This window comes from Crinia signifera, chromosome 2, assembly GCF_055691185.1.
Source record: "Crinia signifera chromosome 2, ASM5569118v1, whole genome shotgun sequence".
In the NCBI taxonomy this organism is placed as follows: domain Eukaryota; kingdom Metazoa; phylum Chordata; class Amphibia; order Anura; family Myobatrachidae; genus Crinia; species Crinia signifera.
This window is the reverse complement of record NC_139218.1, coordinates 204390770-204414637: the sequence shown is the minus strand read 5'-3', so window position 1 is coordinate 204414637 and position 23868 is coordinate 204390770. Positions and strand designations below refer to the sequence as shown.

Here is a 23868-nt window from a genome sequence, read left to right as displayed (position 1 = left end):
TTTTGCCGATCCACAAACTTTCCGACACGAAAACCGGAACACTGAATTCTGACTTTTGAATTAATGTTGGATGAACCAAAAGCGTCCCGGGGTTCCGACAGATGGAATCCCATATTGAATACCCCCTTAGACAACAACCAATCCAGTAAACAAAAAATGTCGAAAGAAACGAATACACATGTACAATTCTTAGAAAACGCGGCTTATTCTATTCATTACCTGATTGCGGAACAGGATCATGATCTTCTGTATTTTCTGGACTTTGAAACATAGACTCAAATATGTTTTGTGGTAACAATGAGCCCAAGGTCTGACCAGGACTCTGAAAAAGATAAATTAGACAATAGAAACTACGTTTACCAATTTGAAGAAGATATATTCTCCCTCTTAATTTTTGCACCCTAGGAAATACTCAGCGGATACACTCAATAGAAACATATAGGAGTAAACACTGCCAATTCTAACATTTGGTCAGATAAACATAATTGGCATGTGTGACCATTTGTAATGCTCTTTTCAGTGAGGTATCTCCCAGAAAACGGCACCGACGTCAGCAGCCCACCCTCAAAACATCTGCAATTTTTTAGAGGCACCAACAAATGCCAGCTTCCGGTCAGTGAAACCGCAAGGGGATTGCATTTACGATACATATGCATTTTCGGTACTTATATGTTAGTTTTGCTACTATTCATGTGCAGTCATTAGATAATCGCTTGATTTGCTGATTAGCGATCTGTGCTGAATTAGGCCTAGTGTCCGTTACTGAACATTCACATTGGCTGTCCAAATTTTATGACAGGCCTTTCAAGGTAAACATGTGGGGTTGGTTTAGAGTTTGACAAGTTAATTGTGCAAATAATGTGTTTACTTTACTGGTGCAAGTGTGCACAGATCATGATGAAGGTTACTTGCACAGGGTGCATAAGGGGCAGTAGTGGATATACCGCTACGAAGCTATACCAAAGGCAGCTGCCTAGGTCCCAAGGCCTGGAATGACTAGCAGCACTGCACGAAGTGTGTCAGCACTTCAAGAACTAAATAAAAAAAAATGTATTTGCTCCTGATTACTGTTACCAGCAGCGATAGTGGGGCTCGCAGAACCCCTTGCATCTGACAGGTGTGGTTTTTACTGTGTCTTCGCCTCTCCTTCCCTCTCTGATCTCTGCCCAGCCGGTGTCATACACCCCCACCACCCCGCAGCGCAGTGATGCAGTGTAGGGAGGTAGTTCACTGATCTAGTGCAGGGATGTAGTGTGGGTAGTTAGCATAGTGATATATGTAGGATGAGATTCAGAGGTGTACGATGCAGCCATTGTTTTCAGTCTAAGAATAATGTGCATGCCTCTCTATGTTAACCACGCAAAGATGCAGATTGAAACTGCATGAAATTGAGGAAGGGGGGCCCAAAAACCTGCTTAGGGCCCAATAAAGTTTTAATCTTCTTGTGATAAGGGGGGGCACAAATATTTACATTTCAGAGCATATAGGTTTGCAGCTAACCTGCATGCAACTCTGAATCAGCCCTGTAGTCTCCAGTGTGCATCAAATACTGTTTATGTGGATACAGCCTTTGAGAACATGTTTGGCAAACACTGATGCCAATTAGAAAGCTGACTGGAACTAGCTTGCATGTGGGTTATGGTATAGCGGTCCGACAGTGTTTTGTCAGACAGGGTTTTGTCAGACATTATTATCCCGGCAAGGTATGAAAGCCGACATATATTAGTCCGACAGGGTTATAACACCGACAGTAAGAGTACCGACAAGGGCATTTGTCATACAGTGTTGAGCCCGACACATAGTCTCACGACACCGACATATAAAACATTGACATATCAAATCCCAACATTAAACTTCCCGACACATAAAACAACGACAAATGAAATACCGACACACGCTAGACCGACAAATAATTGGACCGACAGAAAACGTCCCGACATATAATTAACCGACACCAAAAATCACGACACACGCTAGACCGACAAGTAATTGGACCGACAGAAAACGTCCCGACATATAATTGACCGACACCAAAAATCCCGACACACGCTAGACCGACAAATAATTGGACCGAAAGAAAACGTCCCGACATATAATTGACCGACACCAAAAATCCCGACACATACACAAAACGTGACCGACACACAGCGTGACCGACAGAAAACGTCCCGACACGTAAAACATCGACAAATGAAATACTGACAGATAACTGGACCGACACGGGGTAGACCGACAAATAACTGCTATTACTGTGATGGCCGGTCAGGTTTAGGTCATTGTGGCACTTGTAGTGCCACAGTCATGATAGAGCCCGGCAATGCGCTAGCGTGAATCTGGGCGTCTACATGTAGAAGGGTGGCTGCGTGACTTTGGGGAGTCTGGATTTAGAAGGGTATGGGGGTGCTTTGGGGTGCCGTATTTTAGGTTTGCAGCAAGGGAGATGGAGGGATCCCAGGGGTGCAGAGTGTGATGGGTGAGGGTGTATTGGGTGTGTTTGGAGTGCTGGACAGTGCCAGGCCATTGTAGCACTTGTAGTGCCACAGTCATGATAGACCCCGGCAATGCGCTAGAGTGGAGCTAGGCGCCTGAATGTAGGCGGGAGGCTGTGTGACTGTGTGGGGAGGCTGCATTTAGGCGGTAATGGGGGTGCAGTATTTTATGGGTGCAGCAAGGGAGATGGAGGGATCCCAGGGGTGGAGACCTTCATGGGACAAGGGTGTAGTGTGGGTGTGCGGCGCTGGAGAGTGCCAGGCCATTGTGGCACCACCATGGCCGGTGTGAGTCATGTTATGCCCCAAAGTAGGGAAGTATGCCTCTAGGGAAAGTGTGGGGGAGGTCTCAGAGCTTCCACAGAAGCCAGCTGCATTAAGTACAACAGGGATGCTGACAGACATGGTAGAATATTGGAAAGGACGACTTTAGCGCCCCCCGAGATCGGGGCACCCTAGGCAGCAGCCTACTGGGCGCGGCAGTCATGATAGGCCCCGGCAATGCGCTAGAGTGGAGCTAGGCGCCTGAATGTAGGCGGGAGGCTGTGTGGGGAGGCTGGGGGAGGCTGCATTTAGCCGGGAATGGGGGTGCCGTATTTTATGGGTGCAGGTAGGGAGATGGAGGGATCCAAGGGGTTGAGAACTTCATGGGTCAGGGTGTAATAGGGGTGTGCGGCGCTGAGCAGTGCCAGGTCATTGTGGCACTTGTAGTGCCACAGTGATGATAGGCCCCGGCAATGCGCTAGAGTGGAGCTAGGCGCCTGAATGTAGGCGGGAGGCTGTGTGACTGTGTGGGGAGGCTGGGGGAGGCTGCATTTAGCCAGGTATGGGGGTGCCGTTTTTTATGGGTTAGCATGGGTGCAGCAAGGGAGAAGGGAGGGATCCCAGAGGTGGAGGCCTTCCTGTGTGAGGGTAAGAGTGGTGATGTAGGGTATTGAGCAGGGCGTCATTACCGTCATGAATGGGGTGTCGGTATTTGACCGTCCATCACACAGTAATAGCAGTTATTTGTGGGTGTCGGTTTTTTGGGTGTCGGTATTTTATGTGTCGGGACGTTATGTGTCGGGTCCAGTTATTTACATGTGGAAACCTGACCGGCCATCATAGTAATTGCAGTTATTTGTCAATCTATTTAATTTGTCGATGGTTTATGTGTCGGTATAGCTGTGTGTCGGGCTAATTATGTGTCTGTATTTACTGTGTCGATGTTATATATGTCACGACGTTTGGTGTCGGTCTAGCTATTTGTCGGTATGTGAAATGTCGGGACGTTAAATGTCGGTAAAAGAATTTGTCTGACATGTATGTGTCGGTCTTCCTACTGTCGGTGTAAAAATAGTCAGGATTTTATATGTCGGGATATTATGTGTCGGGAACTGATTTTTCGGAGTTTCATTTGTCGGGGTTTAGTATGTCGGGGCATTATGTGTCGGGATAAAAAATGTCTGGATTTTATGTGTCGGGAGGTGAGATATGTCTGACATTTGTCCTTGCCGAAGTTGACGTTGTCGGAGTAAAGCACTTGTCTGAACATTTACTGTCTAAGTGAAGTTGTCGGTATAATAATTGTCTGACAAATGATTGTCGGGAAGTCGTCCGGCACCCTGCATGTGCTCCATATTTAAAAGCCAGCCAATTAGGTTCCAAGTTCCATTGCTTCCAGAACTTTTCTTGCGCCATTCCCTCTGTGACTGCCAGAATGTTTTGCATTGATTAACGTATACCCTGCAACTTTCACATTATAATTATTTCAAAGGTGAAGCTTAGTAAATTCTTGAACACAACATTATATAATGCATATTAAATGAATAGAACTAAAGTATACAATTTAAAAAGCAAAAAAAAAAAAAAAACACGCTAATGACATAACTGCGCACTTTACCAAAATACTTACTGCATCAACATTTTCCCGCAGTTCAGAATCCGTGGATAAAGTGCTTAAATCACTAAGACAGAGCCAATGGTTTGTGTCCTACAGCATAAAACAGAACAAGAATTAATGTCTGTTCTTTGTTACATTGAGGTCAGCCACGGGAGGGCTAGTGATGCCTAGGTCATTTACAGGTAAGGACTGACACAAAGCAAGGTCGACAGGCAATAGGTCCACTCATGAAAAAGGTTGACATGCACTAGATCAACACTGACAAAAGTTGGACATGCCGATGGTCAACACTTGAAAAGGTTAACATGAGTTTTTCGTGATTTTCTAATTTTGAATTCGACTTGTTAATGCTTCACCATCCAAGTCGGCACAGAGTGCTAATTTTATAATATCAAAGATTAATCGGATTGGCCAACTATGGCGTAAGAGGGCATGTCATCCCATAATAAAGATGGCCGCCATTATTAACAAATAGGTGGATAGATGACTGTCCACATTAGAAAGTGTATTTGGTTTGAGGAACACTATAGAATAAAACAACTTTGCCTTAGACAGTATTCTGGTTATTCAGTCAACCATTTATAATAGACACATAGTTGAAAACAGTAGTTTATCCATACTAAAGATGGCCGCCGCAACATTCTTACTGTGGGGGTTATTTTGGTTCACTCTTTCTGACAAATTCCTTCTTAGATGGACAAAACAATGTGCACTGCAGGGGGGGCAGATGTAAAATATGAAGAGAGAATTAGATTTGGGTGAGTTATTTTGTTTCATAGAAGGGAAAAAACGGACGGCTTCATTTTTACACTGCAATATAGATCTCACTTTGAAGTAAAACCTCACCCAAATCTAACTCTCTATGCACGAGTAACATCTGCCCCACCTGCAGTGCACATGGTTTTGTCCAAGGAATTTGTCAGAAAGAGTGAACCAAAAAAAAAAAACCCTTAAAAAAACCCTTAACAAAGATGGAAGTTTTTGCATCAGTATCAAATGTACTGAATAGGGAGTACATTCACACAAACACAAGCCGTGAATAGCGGAAGTGACGCAGCACGAACTTCCGATATTTAGATTACTATAAAGTATATTTACTTCATATTTTTTATAGACACGCTTCTTGATAAAAGGCACAGCAGTGTGCTGAAACGCGTTGAATGAATAAATGAATCAGGTGTTTTAACCCTACGGTGATTTGGATCATATTCCGTTCAGTTTTGTGTTGCCATTACCAATACTCGGGTTCCAACTAGTATGGTACTGTACATAGACATAGGCTGTAAGAATTGTGGTCCTACACAGTTTTTATCCCAATAAAAACCTTTTTACATTGGAATGAAGTGTGAGACTCCGCATCTTAAGTCTGAAATCGCTGGGAAGAGAATATGGTCACTGATTTGCAGTGCTGCTGGCGAAAATCACCTGCTGCGCACTACAGTGTGTACTCCCTAATGGTCGCTGGGCGAACGAGCATGCTCCTGCAACCAGCGGCTTCCCCTGGCGCTGACCAGGAGGTCAGCGCCAGGGAGGACAGGGGCAGAAGGATTCCCTTGCTGCTCCCCCCTTTCAGACGCTGCTGCTCCCCCCTCCCCGTGACGCTGCTCCCTCCCTTCCAAGTGACAGCGGATGCTGCTCCCCCCCCCCCTCGCACAAGACCGAACTTTGCGTTCAAGATATAGGGATTCATTTCCTCACTGCGCAGAGCACATGGCAGTGTGTGGTTACTATATTACAATGTACTAGATCCTAGTGGCCTGTACACACCATTGCATAGAGGAATGGTGCATAGCTTTAAAATAACAGACACCATGAAAGCCCAGTAGACAGGCACTGCCCTGTGCTCATCATATGGACTGTATTACCTCTACACGCATTCATATAATAAAGGAACTATGTGAAGCGAGACAAATGTACTACTGGCAATTTAAGTGTGCTTTGTATAACTCACTATGGGGCATATTTATTAAGCTTGGTGAAGTGATAAAGAGTCTGTTTTTTATCACCGGCCAATCAGCTCCTAACTGTGAAGTTACAGGCTTGGTTTGAAAAATGACAGGTAGGAGCTGATTGGCCGGTGATAAAAAAATCAGACACTTTATCACTTTACTGAGCTTAATAAATCTACCCATATGTGTCTTGTGCCTTTGGTCAGAGAAATAATATCTAATATCCACTAATATCATTTATCTAATCTGTGCTAAAACACACAGTATTGTTACTTAGAATGTGGTTTATGAATTCAGTAAGAATCAAATGATTGCATAATATTGGCCAGGCCTTATTTATATTAGTCAGCCTGAGGCTAAATGAAGAATTAAATGGTAATGAAAAGGGTAGGCACTGCACTGGTTCAGCTCAAACAAAGGAGGTCTTAACCTCTTAATGTGCAGGTAATAGGTCAGCACTGTGGGGAACGCCCAGCGTTTTCATGGGGCGACAGCCATAAAATGCTGGCTGTTCCCATGTTTCCACGCCGTTTCTGCTGTCCCTCCTCCCAGCACAGCCATTTGGTGCCGGGCTGTGCAGATGCACAGACCCCCAAACATCTGAATTCGGCCGCATCCGACCATTAGAGAATTAGACACTATGTGCATGTTTTCTTTATGTTCTACAAAGCTAAGGGGGGTATTCAATCCCTGGTCACGACAGCCGTGACCCTGGCCAGTTTTCGTTTTGTTCGTCCGCAGATCGCCAGGTGCGATTCAATGTCCCACTTTTTGATCAGCGAAAAAGGGGCATGTTTGCTTAAACGGCCGTGGATTGTCGATATTCGGCCGCGATCGCAACAATTCACGTCCGAAATCGACAAAACGGGCCCGACTGCAGTCGGTCCCATTCTGTCGATCTACCTCTTCAATGCTGTCGGGAAAAACAGCAATGAATAGGCGTTCACCGCTATTTCTCCCCGTCGTAAATAGTGACGCATATTGAACACCTCCGTATTATGTTTATAATTTCTTTAACTATAAATTTAAAATATAAATACTTGTACAATGTATTGATTTCCTATTAAATATAATTACTTATAAATGTAAAACTTCATACCTCGCACACTGCATTGTTTGGGAATGCATCATCCAAGCCAGTAAGGTCATGACCTTTCATGTGATTTTTTAGGCTGTATGACGTGCTTAAGGTCTTCTCACATCCATCGCTGGTACAGAAAAATGGTCTTTCCCCTGGCAACATACATTTAAACATGGTGATCAAAATTCGACTTAGAAAATACTTTCCATGCTCACTAACAGGTACTGCAGTCCCAACTCACCTGTATGCTTCCTAGCATGTGTCTTCAGGTGATGACTTGCAGCAAATGCTTTGCCACAACCATCGTGATCACACCTGCAGTAAAGAAGGTACACTTAAATTTGTAATGCCACAGAACAAATTAATGAATGCCCTCAGTGTAGTGTGGTGGGCATCACTAGTTCATTCAGCATTTTTTCTGGCTTGAGGCAAAATTTTGTGCATTCTACTGAGTTCTAGTGTCTGAGGGACTTCATCAGCTATTAATACCTGGGTCAATTGTTTATTAACACAGAAGTTACAGCCGTATTGGAATCGTTTTCTCGCCATGGGTTGTAAGTAATGAAGACTCTGACCTGAGATAGCAAAGAAAACCATGTTTCTGGCTGAAGTATTCGGAAGGCAGGTCGCTGAAAAGATTATCTAAAACCAGTCAGGATATATGGCAACTTTAAGATGCCCAGATCTAACAATGATCTTGCCAAAAGCAAAATTTTATCGTTCCAGCATGTAAACCTTAATGGTGTATATCAAGGAGTTTAAACTATTGGCCTTATTCAGACGTGATTACAAAGCACATTTTTTCTCAAATGGACAAAACCATGTGCACTGCAGGTGGGGCAAATGTAACATTCAGAGAAATTTTATGACTTTGATCAAATAAAAAAAAAAAAAAATGCACCTACACGATACCTTGAAGATTATAGGATGGCCTAAAAATGACTTCTTAAATAGATCAACCTTCCTAGGACAAGAACATTTGGCAGCATTAGGTACCAAAGAATGCCTGTATTAAGGAGGTAGTTTACAGAGTTACTTGTATAGTTGCCAAAACTAGTCCTTGGCATATCTCCCTTGAGTATATCCATCCACAAGGATATTATTTTGTTCAACTATGGAAATTTAAAGTGTCATCAGGATGCATGATGTTCTTCCAATTGGAGTTATAGGGTCGACTTTTGCATAAGACATCTATTCGAGATAGCCATAGTACATTAGGCCTCCTTGGAATAAAAAATGATGGTGAAGGTGCAAGTTTAATGAAGCAAAGTCAGCAAGGAACCTGTGGCCCTATTGTCAAGATCAAATCTTCCAAACAGCTGACATGAAGGCTTCCCCATGAAAGCTGCACGCGAGTGTGTGTGCATATAGTCAATGAAGCTGCTACATGGAAGTTTTTAGCAAAAGCATGCTTAAAATGTGGTTAAATAAATAAAAAAGGGAGGACAACCAATAAGGTAAGAGATAAGAGACTGCCTTTGTACTGTGACTAAGCCCACTCATTGCCGCAGCAAAGTCACCTACAGTGTGCAAAGATGTACCTGACCAAACTTGTTTGTAATTTTTTATACATGCAGTGAGATTATACTGCGTGTTTCTGCATGTAGCATTTAGCTACAGCAATAGTTTCACACTGCACTATAAAAAGGCAGGGGTGTGCCATTCTCCCAATGCCAAGATGAAACTTCCATCAAATAGCAATATAAGCATGTGTAAGTGGAGGGTTATAGTGTGGCAACATTTGAGTTGTAACTTTTAAATTAAAACAGCACCAGACACTAATTACATGATCATACTTTAGATATAAAGTGCCAACATAATCCACAGCACTGGTAAAGATGTACGCTTGCTAAAATCTTTTGTCCATGACAAACAAAAGATTTCAAGGCTAATTTATGCACACATCTTAAGATCGCAGATCTTTCTAGTGTGCGGGCACCAAGACTGGTGCAACAAGGGACAAAGATAATGACCAGCAGCATTATTTGGGTGCTGCTATGCAGGAGTAAGACTCCTCCCCCTTTGTGGCTGCTTCACATTCTCTATAGAAAGACTCTACATTACAAGGTCTGCACTGAGACATCCTCAGTGTTACAGAGGCTAGGGCAGCAGTCCCCAAACTTTTAAGAATCATGACGTCCTAGAGTATCTGAATGTTTTTCGCGGCACCACTAGGACAAAAGTTTATTTTTGAGAAATTAAGAAAAAAATATTACAATAAGTAAATTGTGTTTATATGTTAACCTTCGGTTCAGTTATGTGGTGAGGGACATGATTCACTTTTGTTAGTCTACATATTTTAAACTGGGAATCCACAAGTATGGGTTTTGCCTTTTATAATGACCAATTTAAATTACTCCTTGACCACCAACCCAAGGCACCCCAGGGTGCCACGGCACACAGTTTGGGAACCACTGGGCTAGGGACTCACCTGCTGCAGAAGCTCTGACATAGGCATGCAAGCTTATGCAATGTACATATACTGTATATTGAAGTAGTGCATCGTACTTCCTTTTGCTTTAAAAAAGTGGTATTACCTTTTCAATTAATTTATTCACTTGTCCACACATTTCATTAAGTAAAAAAAAAGCACTTTTGTATTTGCACTTAATTATATTTGCCAATGTAAATGCAACTTTCACATTAATTATTGGCATAATCTAGACACTATTCTTTTTTTTTTGTACATTTACTTCCAACACTGACTAGCCACAATGCCATGAAGTTAAAATTAAGTAACCTTTGCATATATACAAGTATTGCACGCATCATGTAGTGTGTCCGAAGGAACATTCTGCACATAAACATATTTTTAATGCATGTCCTGCTTAAGTCTAGTGCGGAAATGTGGCCAACTCTACAAATGACCAAGAGTGAAACATGAGGGTTGAAATGAGTCCATGGGCTAAATTGACTAAGCAGGTCTTTCTACAGCTGCTGTAAATTTAGCAGTTTGGATCACTGTATTTTAAAGGGGGCAATTACACCAATGCTGCCTCATACATCTAGCCCCAATATGCCACCCAGTAGGAGATGCATTTTGCAAGCGAGTCTACAGATCTTGCGCAACTATGCTACCGGAAGATACGCTTTTTTTTTTTTTTACAGAAATATGACTAAGATGCAATGCATGCCTAGAGTGCAACAGGTGATTGTACAGATGGTGTAATGGTTAGCACTACTGCCTCACAGCACTGAGGTCATGGGTTTGATTCCCACTATCAAAAATATACTGGTGGGCTAATTGGCTCCCAACAAAATTACCCCTAGAATATTTGTCCGTGTGTACATGTGGTAGGGACTGGGGCAGGGGCTGATGGGAATGTTCACATATTCTCTGTAAAGCACTGCAGAATATGTGTGCGCTATATAAGAAAATGTTAATAAATTAATTTCATTATTAACACTTGTATATATGTGTGAATCTATATATGAAGCTGTAAGGAACTGGACATGGAAAAATCACACGGATGTTGCATCATATAACTCCATATGCAGATTTGGAGACTTAGTCGCACACAGATATACAAGTGTCACTTACAAAATAAATCAGCATAGTCTCCTAGCTGCATCACAAAAAGACATCACAAAAATACACTCTCCCGGGACCTGGCAAGTTGGATTGTTTGCAACCTGACAAGCAAAAATGTATGAGTGCATATCTGTAAGTGTAGGCAGCATAATTTTGTATGAAGTGAAGTTCAGATCAGAATAAAATAACCTCAAGAGGAGTATTGGACTTACCTGAATGGTTTCTCCCTAGTGTGGGTCCGAATATGCTTCCTTAAGTCACTGTGGGTGGTGAAATATTTACTGCAGCCCGCTGTCACACAGTTAAATGTTTCACCAGTGTGAAGCCTTTTATGTGCTCTCAACCTGCAGAAAGAAAATGTATTCCAGCATTTACAACCCAGACCATTTAGTCACCTTCTGACGGGCTGCCACAAAATTCTATCCCATGGCTGCTCCTTATGATAATTTTTATAATGAAATTGAAACATGTTTATTGAGTATATTCCCAGTTTCTGGATTCTAGAATGCAAACATATAGGTTTAGTCTTGGGTGAAGCTAACCATGTAAAGTTCATTTTAGACATGTAGCAATCCCATAGACTAATGCAGTCTGGTGAGCCTCCACAGGCATCATGAATACTGCCTATACCTGCTTGCTACAGACAGACAGCATTGTGGGGGAAGAGGGGATGGGCACCAACAGCAGTGTTCCCTGAATGGCTCAGTAGAAACATATAGGAAACAGTGCTGGGATTCTGACAGCTTTAGTAAGCCTGCGTGACTGGCTCATCTCAGGTAAGTAAAAAACTTCTACAATATCACAATGAACTTCACCCAATGCTTAATGTTAAGTACTTGGTGTTCAGGCATGGGTGTTAGATGGAGGCGATTGAATGGTATGCAGTCATTAGGATGACAACCAATAGGTCGGAAACTATTGGTCAACATGCGTTATGTCGACATTGTCAAAAGATCGACATGAGCTTTCCATAATTTTTCCTTTGTACCGACTTGTTCATACTTTACCATCCCAGCGGGCATAGAGGGAGAATACACTAGCGTGCTGAGCGCAGGGAGCGCCATGCGAGGGATGCTGTACACTAATATGGTGTCCATGCCGACCTGGTCACCCAAAGCACCTTGAAAATCTCATGTGGACTTTTCCCCATGTTGGACTTTTTCCTTGTGTCCACCTTGGATCATGTCGACCTAATGCATGTCAACCCAACGATCCACACCCCATTAAATACAGGTAAGCTGACAAACATGAATAAGTATAAAGGCTGTAATATATAAACATAATGAAGTGGCTTACATTCTCCATTTAGAATGTATCTAGCCTCAGACTGAAATGCTAGGACACGCACTCTAGGTGTATCCTAATCCTTACCTGTAGAGTGTGTTAAAAGCTTTTACACAGCCTTGCACATCACATTCAAATGGCTTTTCTTTAGTGTGGACACGAACGTGAATTTTGAGACTATAGGAGGTAAGAAATGCCTTCCCACAGCCTTCTTGGTTGCAGACGAATGTGTACTCTCCTCGGTGTGTTTTCTGGTGAGTGCGCAGATTTCCTGCTGTACTGTATGTGCGAAGGCAGCCTTCAAACGTACACTGATAGCGCTTTACCTGGAATGTAATATACACAACTATCAGTTACCTCATCTCTGCAAAATAGCTATTGAGCTCAGCTAATGACCCATTTATTAATAATCACATTTGCGAAGTCATTTGGGCACAATACTAACACATAAAGTCACATTACAGAATGCGATTGCATCACTCAGATGTATGAAGTGGCACACTCAGCAACTCAGAAAGGAGCACTTCCCTATAATGTGCTCACTTCAGTATCAGGACTCCTGCACATGCACAGCAGCCACTGCGAAGTTTGCAATGTATAGCCCACAAGCAACAATGGGCCAATGCCAGGTGGCGTTGGCTGCGGGGACTGAGAATGCTTTGCATTCCAGAGTTTGGTTAATCTGACAGCATCACATCCCCCATGGAGACCTATGGGGACTGCGGCTGGCTAGAAATGCAGGGAGTACATATATTGATGATATTATATTATTTACTAAATATTTGCAGTTCCCTTCAGAAAAAGGGTGTTTTCTGGGGGGTCTAGTTTAAAATGAGGCATTCCCCACCTCCATAAAAGCGTCAAAGTGATAGATATAGGGACTAACAGATTCTGTCCAATCCTTTTCCATTCATTATTATTTTGGAATGGCACATAATAATGCTGGTGGCACTTCCCAATGCCTAGCACCAAACAGTCCCAACCAGTTTTCTACTACTGAGCACAAGTGGGGCACATCCTTCAGTCTTTATGCATATGCAGGAGATAAGCTCCACTTGGCTTATGCATCAAGAGAGTTATTACTGAACATGTACTCCTTTTATAGTACTTTGCTTTCTTAAAGGGGCCTACAAATGGGGAAATGCTTCAGCAAGATCGCTCAGCAAACAGCGATGTGTCTCAGGCGAGAACAACGGCCCTAACCAGTATGTTGGATATTAATCCCCGGGCGATCGCAACACGCAGGGCTGTGCATCACTATCGCTATGGCCCCTACACAGGTAGCGATGTAGGGGCATTTTCTAAGCGATCTAGCGAGTCTGACTTTTTACAAAATTTTAATTCAAACATTAGTCACCGCTCATTACAGGACAATGTGATATTTTTTATCTATACAATTTTTGCATATTATTGTTAATTTATTATACTTTTTTTGGTACTCTTTACTTAGATGGGCGCCCGTCGTGGTGATCGCGGGTACATTTATGTCTGCCCGCGACGCGACCGACGCGATGCCCGCGATTTCCCATTGAAACCCATGTTAAACATGGAAATCGCGTCGGTCGCGTCGCGGCTGGCCATAAATGTACCCGCGATGCCCGCGACGCGATGCTCCCGATTTGCCATAGGAATCAATGTTAAAAGGCCCGATGGACACGATTTTACTGTTCAATGCCTCAATGGACCCGATTTGGCCATAGGAATCAATGTTAAATGGGCCACAGAGCCCAAATTGGCACAATTAACCCTTAAAATGTCCCCCCAAATTTTTAACGCCACCCCACGATCCACGCCAACCCGAAGCGTGGCGAGCGCAGCGAGCCCGCGAGGGGCGGCGGTACGCGTCCTCCGACCTTTTCATGCCCTACTATCCACTAGGGCACGGGTGTCAAACTCAAGGCCCGCGGGCCGAATCCGGCCCGCCGGACCTCTTCAAGTGGCCCCCTGCCTCCGCCCAGCCCCCCCCCCCCCCTCGCCGCTGCCCATCCGCCCCCGCTGCCCGCCCCCCCGCGCCTCTCCGTCCTTGCACACAGAATGTTCAGTGTCTGACAGGAAGCACAGCTCTGCGACTTCCTGGTGACGTGCAGAGCTGCTCTTCCTGTCAGACGCTGAACATTCTGTGCGCAGGTAAAGGCAGCAGTAACTGTGGGGTGGGCAAGCACATATTAACCCCTGGCAACGGACATTAACACCCCCTGGCAACGAGCAAGAACCCATAAAAACGGACATTAACCCCTGGGCAACGAGCTGAAACCCCTGGCAACGGACATTAACCCCTTGGCAACGAGCTGGAACCCCTGGTAATGGACATTAACCCCATGGCAATTAGCAAGAACCCCTGGCAACAGACATTAACCCCCCCTTGGCAACGAGCAAGAACCCCTGAAAATGTACATTAACCCCTTGGCAACGAGCTGGAATCCCTGGCAACAGACATTAACCCCTGGCAGCCACCACCAGCAAAAAGAAAAATCGTGCAGGAGACAGTTTGAAGAGCAGCTCTCCCTCTCCCCATCCTGGTTGGACACAGGTAGGCAGCCTACTACTCACCATGATACTTGTAGTAGTACACATTCGGAAAGGGGACGTGGTAACGCCCTTTTTGCCCATGGCCACTCCCATTTGTTCATGGCCACGCCCCCTTTCTGAATGTGTACCGGCCCTTTGCGGGTGACCAATGTGCTGATGCGGCCCCCGATGAATTTGAGTTTGACACCCCTGCACTAGGGCGTGGAGTGAGAATAGAATAGTGTGGCGAGCGCAGCGAGCCCGAAGCGTGGCGAGCGCAGCGAGCCCCGCGAGGGGACGCGGATACCTTCACAGTTATACGCGTCCCCTCGCGGGCTTCACAGGTGTCGGTGGCGACGCGGACACCTGTGAAGCCCGCGAGGGGACGCGTTTACCTGTGAAGGTATCCGCGTCCGCTCGCCACGCTTCGGGCTCGGTGGCTCGCTGCGCTCGCCACACTATTCTATTCTCACTCCACGCCCTAGTGGATAGTAGGGCATGAAAAGGTCGGAGGACGCGTACCGCAGCCCCTCGCGGGCTCGCTGCGCTCGCCACGCTTCGGGTTGGCGTGGATCGTGGGGTGGCGTTAAAAATTTGGGGGGATTTGGGGGGACATTTTAAGGGTTAATTGTGCCTATTTGGGCTCTGTGGCCCATTTAACATTGATTCCTATGGCCAAATCGCGGGCATTGAGGCATTTTACATGAAAATCGCGCTCAATCAGCCTTTTTAACATTGTTCCCTATGGGAAAATCGCGGTCATCGCGGGTAGCAGATTTTTATGTACCCGCGATTTACCCGCGATGCCCGCGATTTTTACCCCCGACGCCCGCGATTTCAATCGCGGGCGCCCTTCTAGGTAAAGAGTACCCTTTTTTTTTTTAGTTTAAGAATAAATGGACACTTTTTTGAACCATCTTGCATTATTTGAGCCAGCACTGGCACTCTTTCTTTTTCTCAGCACGATTTATAGGGGAGTGACTATGCTGTGCAAGCTGCTAATAATTGCGCAACACACACACAATCTTCTTATTTTACAATTTGATAAAAGCCTATATCGTACAATGATTTTAGATTATATTGTATTATTGTTGTAGAACAGAACAGTCGGAATTGCGTTGACCTATCACCAGAACAAAATGAATGAGATCTTAATGATACTACCAGAGAACAACACTCCACCTCTCCTGTGAATGAGAAACACTTCTGGCTAATCATTAATGACCCACCCTGCTGTTGTGTAATACTAGAAAAACACTGCACGGTCAGAGCAAAAGAAAAACTGGGAGAAAATCTTTTTTTTTTTTTTTTTACAATTTGTCCTAGTTATAGCAGTTCCCTAAAAGCATGAAAATGCTGCTATTTAGCTGAAGTTAATACACAAGCTATGACTTCACAAATTCCAATGTAGAGAACAATATCCCATTTTATATTATTTATTTATTTATTTATGTTCTGGTTTTACAGAGGTCATGGGGCTACCATTTTGGAGACTTTCACCCCCTTCCAAAAAAAAAAAGGACTTGGAGGACTTTTTTTATGCAACTTAAAAAAAAAAATTGCTGAAACTTTGCAGCTGTAACCAAAGGATGCTGGGAAAATACAACTATTTAGAAAAAAATAAATATGGCCATTATAACCAGAAACCTACTTATACCTCACTTCCTATTCAAACTGGTTAGCTGGGAACCTATCATATTTGGACAGGTGTTCTTCCTCCACTATACCTGAAAGCTTCTAAAATAGCATTTTCACAAAGCAACGTTATCATTTTGCAATAGAGCTGAAAGGAAATTCATAGATGATTAATAGATTGTTACTGAATTTGCTACACTTGCTTCTCTATAAGGAACAAAACAGATATTTTAGCATCATGAATCCTTACAGAAATTACCGGGTTTTTCTTTTAACTGGGCATTTTTTTTAGCTTTTTTTATAGAAATATTAACAGTTTTCCAGGACAGAAATAAAAATTATATTTAAAGCTTGGGTCACACTGTTATTTTTTGTAAACTATTTGCATGGTAAAGTTATTAAAAAAGGGGGGGTGGTCATAAGAAAGACCAAAAAGGGAACATACAGACGGGTTTTTGGGGCACACTTTATGATAACAATAGTATAGTTAGTGTGAAGAGATGATAAATGGGTGAGATAAGACTTAACTTTTATTAAGATTATGCTCTAAAAAAAGGGGTTGTATTTAAATCAGAAGCAAACAATGTGCTAAACAAGACAATACATATTCAATAAATTGTAAATCGAAATATCACAAGATAAAAGGTTAATAACCAGTCAAAGAAGAAAGAGGGTCCTTGATACAATTATCAAAGTGGGCGCAATGTTTAAGGTAAACAATACACAAATACCTGTAGCAAAAGAAATCCCTGTAGTTAAACACAAAATGTTCAATTAGTGATAATATCAAGGAAAATTCTACAGGGTACAGGTATATAATTGTGAACGCTTGACACACCAAATCAAAAAGGTTTATGAGACATGTATCAGTCTGTCTCCGTCATAACATTATAAAGAGGGATTATTAACCAGAAGTGGGAAATAGTAATGCACGGTCTCTACCTGACAGTGAAAAGGAATAGTAAAGAGTAGAAAATGTGAAAATTATAGAAGCATTGGAAGGATTGGTAAGATTGAGCTGTATCCAGAGGTAATCTCCTACTGCAAGTTAATTACAACACCCGGTATTCCCAAAGGGTCCTCCCAGAGGTACTAGCCGGGCCCAACACTGCTTAGCTGCTGAAATCGGAATGGGTTCAGGCGATCCAGTGTGGTATGGTAGTAGTATTGTAAACATGTAAGAGGGATACCCGAGTTTGAGGCTCAAATGAAATAAGGTGCTTCTGCTGTCAGAGGCGCCCTAAATGATCCACCCTGGTGCTCACCCGCATTGCAGGGGGGATGGATACGACGCGACTGATGAGAGAGCACTGAAATCAGAAGAGAACAGCGAAAAAGATGGGCTGGTGTCAATAAAGCGGTCCCTAACCTCTGCTGTCCATCATCCACCTTAGGTGTCAAATAATGAATGAGAGAGTCAAGGATTGCTGATCCTGTCCCAGAAAAAGAGGAAATTAAATAATAATAAGGGCAGCACAACCAAGGATGTTGTTACTGGTAGTATTGTAGCTGAGAAAAGGGGGGATGGGGTTTATCAAGAGTAACGGGAATTGGTTAATCCAAAGTTTTTGGGGTTTGTATCCTCATGAGTGGTACATCTTAGTCTCCTACAAGTGTCAGTGAGTGGTGATTTCTGACAGGAGCTATTATGCTACCTTGAGGAGATTTATTGCTGGATTGCCCAGTCTGTGTGCTGCAAAGACAGATGGAGCAGTTTTTTGCTGCCTTGTATTTAAGGAAGCAGATAATGATACAGTCTGTGTAATAAATTCAATGCTGTTATCAACAGAATATAGGGAAAGGGAAAGAAGAGGTAGATGATAACAGTAAATTAAGTATCAATCACAATAAAGTATGTATGCAATCAGGATTTGGAAATTATTGCTATTAACAGCGCTGGTTACTCATTATCCAACAGTGGATTGCCCAGTCTGTGTGCTGCAACGACAGATGGAGCGATTTTTAGCTGCCTTGTATTTAAGGACGCAAATAATGATACAGACTGTAATAAATTCTGTGCTGTCATCAACAGAATATAGGGAAAGGGAAAGAAGGGGTAGATGATTGCAGTAAATTAAGTATCAATCACAGTGAAGTATGCATGCAATCAGGGTTTTGAAATAGTTGCTGTTAACAGCGCTGGTCGCTTGTTACCAAACAGTTGCTGCAAATGAAGAAAATTCACCGTACCCACTGCTGTGTGCGGGTTATCACAATAAAGTATGCATGCAATTAGGATTTAGGAGTTTTTGAGTTTTTTTTTGTCTCACAGTTTAAATACTGAACATCCTTTGGGAGCACCACCAGCCTAACACTGCTATGATATATTTTCGCCAAGCAGTAACCACGCTGGTTATGTCTATCTAATATCTTTTTACTATTATTACTCAAAGTACTTTTCAAACCAGTGCCAATCCTTCTTTCTAAATCCACATGGTAAAGTTATTGTCAACAATATTATTGTGCATATCGTCTAGTGTGTACACACTATACCAGTGGTTCCCAAACTATGTGCCGTGGCTCCTACACATCCCAGCATGCCCTGGTACAGTCTTGCTATTTGGCCATGCTAAAACTGTTGCAGGGCAACATCTGGAGGGCCAAAGGTTCCCCATCCCTGCTCTAGGGTGTCGTGATTGGAAAAAGATTGGGAATCCCTGCACTATACCATTAATAATGTGCGCTCTTGCGGGTCATTAAGCTCCCTGTTGTCCAAAAATGCAGTCAAATCAGAGCACGTCGTTAACATCTGCATGTCCAAGGTGGGCCAGGTGACAGAACTGAACAATATTGTTTAGTATTTCAGTGATAGATCGTTAGTCTGGAAATTCAAGCAATATAGTTTGCGATATCGCTAATAATATCGCATAGTGTTAAAGTAGATCTAACAAGGTGGTCATATACTACTGCCAGAAGTCACAGCAGTGTATAGCCATCCCATCCAATCCACCTGGAGCCTGCCAGGAACTTCCTAATGCATGTGATGTATGGCATGTGATCCAGTTCCCCGCCGGCGGGAAGGGGGCAGAGTTGGACAGGCAGCAAGTCTGACCTCCGATGCGCACCGCACGCTGGATCGGATGCCATAAACATGCGATTTGGACCAATTTATCAGAATCGGGTGAAATCAGGCCTTACAGAGAAGCAACATTTAGAATTGGGGCACTAAAGCTGGTGGTATGTGTGAACTATAATTATCACGCAAATCAGCTGATAATTGTCTTACTGGTCTAGTGCTCATTCTAGCACCCGGCATCTTTAAAAAACCAGTGCAGTTCCTCTTCCCTGCCTAGGGTGTCGCTGTCTGCTGTGGTGTTTCAAGCACAGGTCTGGTTTGCCTATCAGTGCTGATCTACAGACCACACTGTGCTAGAAGCACTACAGCAGACAGCGACACCCCAGGCAGGGAAGAGGAACTGCATTTCTCTGATCTAAAGCTGGGTACACACCGACAATATCGTCTCGATTTGGCCAGAAACAAAAGATCGGGCCGATAAGTGTATACCCAGCTTTAGATCAGAGGAACGAGATTGCTTGTTCATAAACCCCTGTTCAAAAGATGAAAGTACACAGAGTAAGAAACTACCTGGCTTTAGATACAAAGGGAAACTTTTTCCCACCCTCCATAAATTTTCATGTAGTAATTTAAAAAAAATAGCAACAACTATAGGGGGGCTGTCAAATGATAGACTCTGTGTGTTGAGTGATCTGAGTGTTCTAGCATCGCTCATCTGCTCATGTGTAGGCCCCTTAACACTAAAGGAGCCTACACACGGGGAGTCGAGCAATCTGAGCGATGCTAGTTTACTCAGACTGCTTAGCACACAGCGATGTGCTGCCAAGCGATCTGTCAGTGCCAGTGTTCTTTGTGAGAACACTGGCCCTGACACCGATGATTACACATTTATCCAGCATGCTGGATAATAATCGCTATGCCCATACACTCACAGCGATGATTGGGCATTTTCTAAAAGTGGGATGCTTGGAAAATGGCCAGTATGAAGGCACCATTAGAGTATATTTCTGCTTAATAGCTATCCCAGTTTGGGTCTTACACAAAAAGCTAAGTGTATCACTAATGATGCTTTAAATACTTTCATTATGCAACAGTGTAATATTTGGTTTTGCATTAAAAAAAATCAAAAGAAAATCCAATGCCCAAGTACCTATGTTTTGTTCATAGAAACATAACCACATAGAAAATGTTCTTTAAATAAAATCAGTTTTTGTTTTGTTCCAATAAGTTAAAGTAGGTTGCACACCCTCTACTATAAATTATTTAGTGACAGCAACCACCACACCCTTATTTACCAGAGAATAGTCACTATAACCCATTTCATCCGGAAAATGCTCTATGGCTCAGAACCCCCTTTCTGACTTCACTAACCTGAGCCCAATTAGTTGCCTTGGCCATTTTTCTTTGAGTCCAGGTTAACTATCAGCGCTAAATACAGGACAATGTTAATCAAACGTTAATGTCCACACACTAGGAAGATCAGCATTTTTAAGATGTGCACATTAATTTGCCTTGAAGTCTTTTGTCTGTCCTGAACAAAATATTTCAGGCAATTGCACATTTTCACCAGATGTATGTTAAGATCCAATGTGCATTCATATTGATCTTATGCTAAATCTTCAGAAGTTTCATGCAGCATGTAAGATCAGAAGATTTAGTAAAAGATCTGCAGGAGTGCGCATCTGATCGTGATCAGACGATTTGCAGTAAAATCGCATGAAATGAGTCAGATGTAAGCATTTGTCTGCTAGATGCAGACGGGCACCGCATTGCTTATGTGGTCCATCAGCACCGTGGTTCATTGATTACAAAAATGCAAAAAACGTCAGCTATTTATTATTTGCGATCATTTGGGGAATCAGGAAATTGTGCATGTAAAAAAAAAAAAAAAAAAAAATCACTGATTTACTGTCCAGTTCATTTTTTGTTCAGAATCAAATAAATAGGGAATTGGGACAATCCATCTCATATGTATGGATCCCATCAAGGAACTTGCCATTATTCCGTGGAATGAAGCAGAGAACGGGGTGGCAATATGTAACAGCCTGCGATGTACAGGCTGTTTGGGAATTGCTGCAAGACTGCCTGTAATCACTGCCTTGTAAATGATTGCATCTTTATAAATATGAGCAGGTGCACAACAATTCCCAGTCTGCACATCAAATGCTGTTACATATTGTCCCTAGTGTTGGTTATGCCAGAGAACAGAATGTTGGATGGTTTGTGCTAGATTACACCTACCTCTTTTTGCTTGGTTTCTGGGCACTCAGAGTGTAAAGTCAGTGTAGCCCCTTCGATATTTCTGGGCATGGGAGTAGAACCAGGATTAATTGTAAAATGGATCTGGTCTGGTGAAATGATGTGCTGAACGTAGCCTTGAGACATTGCATCCTGCTCAGGCATAAGCAAGAGACCTTCCTCATTGGCAGCATCAAGGAAAGGTAAGTTTGTTCCAACATTACTTTCATCTTCCTCATCGTCGTCATCCTCCTCCTCCGAGGGTTGATGGTCCTGTTCTATGAGCACAGTTGTTGTATCATACACAGTGCCAGTCTCACGCCCCCCTTTTTCCAAAAACCACTTCCTCATTTTCTCATCTGGGCACATGCCATCCTCCTCCAGAGACATCAGGGCCAGTTCTGGGCTGTTTTCACCCATGATTAAAAAAATATATTCTTACAAAGCTGAAAAAAGCTGACTGACACTAAGAAAAATAAAAAAATATGTCACAGGACACCTGCACGGTGACAATAAAAAAAAATTGACCACTTTAGAAAATATTTGCAAAAAAACATGTTTACGAATGTGAGGGAATGTTGCACCTCCTGCGTTATTTGTTGTATTTACAATCCAAAATAGCAGAGCAGGATGGAGTTTCAGTGTTCTGTCACATGGTACAGTGTGTTATTTTGTAGCTACACTTATGAATGACTGAGGTTGTGCTCCCTGTGACCTATAAAATAAAACTTAAATTATCTGTAGCTCAGTTTAACACAGTGTTTTTCTTTTTCCTTCATCAGAAACAGCTCTGTCATATGGACCCAAGCAGGGGCTCTCTCCCAGGGCAGTCTGTGCACCAGGAAGCAGCTGACAAAGGACATATTGACTCTGGGCGTCCTCTCCTATGGGCTACACACACACAGTATGGGAGGGGGACGTGCTGCCGCTGCTCAGTAACTGGGAGCTGCGATCCCCGGTATCGCCACATGCGTGTGTCCGGGGATCAGCACAGCTCCAGGGACAGGGGACGGAGGGATCCCACGTCCAGCGGGCGGACGTTCCTCTCCATAGAGATTGCTAGGTCCTCCCCTAGGGCCAAGTAGTGTACATGGAGGGTGCTCAGCAGCCACTTGCTGCCCTCTCCTATGGCGTGGAGTTGCCCAGCCGTGCCGGTGCGGGGGCCGCAGGTATGAGGCTGCTAGCGGAGGTAGAAGCTGATCCCTGGCCTTGCCCTGGTGTCCTCAGCTCATGCCCGAAAAGAGCCACTTCCTGATCCGCTTCTTCCTCCTCCTGGACGCTGGAACCTACGGAGAGCCCAAATGAACAAACTACCTGTGAGAACTAGGTCATGTGATACGGAGACACAACACATGACGTCTCTCTGGCAACATGGAGGGGTTGACAAGAGAAGATGCAATGTGAGCACGCACTGTCACAGCGCCCCCTATGGATAATGTTTGAACAGCACATACAGGTCATCAACCAAACTGAATGACAGTAGTATTCCCAGCAGGTCATGTTTTGAGTTTTTTTTTTTTATCTGCAGAAGCATAATTGTGACTTCGCAAAATAGGCAAAGGTTTGAGGAAATCCAGAAAAGATGACCTGTTGGTGGTACTGGATGCCTGGCCTGGAGGTGACCGAGAACCCTTGAACTAACACATTCCACCATGCATGTGAACATTTCTGTGCAGCTCTGCAGGGACTGAAAATGCATTAGTCCAATTCTACCACAGAGAGCTTTGTTAGGTGGAATGAGCAGGGTATGTTTAGCTGATTTGTGATCAAAACCAGCAGCAGCCTCCAAACCAGATCAAGAGGGAACATTTGATTCAAGCAGTTCAGTAAAATAATCTATAATACAATTTGATGAGGAATATGCAATATTCCCCTTCCTTACCAGCTGAGCAGCAGAGATAACAACACACAAAGCTCCATCAGGCTTTTGGAAATGTTCAATGATAAGGATTGTTCACACAAAGTTTTGTTATCTGATTTTTTATTTTATGTGCTGTACAAGTTGTTATATAGCTATGCTTTAACTTGTCAATAAAAATTATAGCTCTGACCCTATGCTGTCCAGCTGGTGACATTGTAGGTGCTCTGCTGCATCCAATGGCCTGCATTGCTGTAAAGCTGAGGAGAGCTGCCTTGCTCTCCTCAGCAATGTTTGCTGCGCCTTGATCGGCTGAGTGACACATTACACACACTCACCCAGCCAATCAGTGGACAGACACCACCACTCCCCATGCACTGATAGCCCAGACAGAAG

General features: G+C 43.4%; 1 protein-coding gene and 1 pseudogene across 3 annotated transcripts in view; both read right to left on the bottom strand.

The window, feature by feature from the left end:
* The window catches only part of MTF1 (metal regulatory transcription factor 1), a 32629-nt gene extending 9675 nt beyond the window's left edge, over positions 1-22954 (bottom strand). For all 3 annotated transcript variants that reach the window (XM_083173582.1, XM_083173583.1, XM_083173584.1), the window contains exons 1-7: positions 21618-22954; positions 12305-12543; positions 11146-11277; positions 7643-7716; positions 7420-7553; positions 4384-4461; positions 220-322 (exon numbers count right to left, since the gene is read on the bottom strand). In XM_083173582.1, the coding sequence (XP_083029708.1) occupies positions 220-322; positions 4384-4461; positions 7420-7553; positions 7643-7716; positions 11146-11277; positions 12305-12543; positions 21618-22034 (1177 nt within the window). In that variant the 5' untranslated portion in view covers positions 22035-22954. The remainder of the gene's footprint in view (positions 1-219; positions 323-4383; positions 4462-7419; positions 7554-7642; positions 7717-11145; positions 11278-12304; positions 12544-21617) is intronic.
* LOC146061904 (5S ribosomal RNA) lies at positions 17410-17527 on the bottom strand (annotated as a pseudogene).
* Positions 22955-23868: the final 914 nt, after the last annotated feature.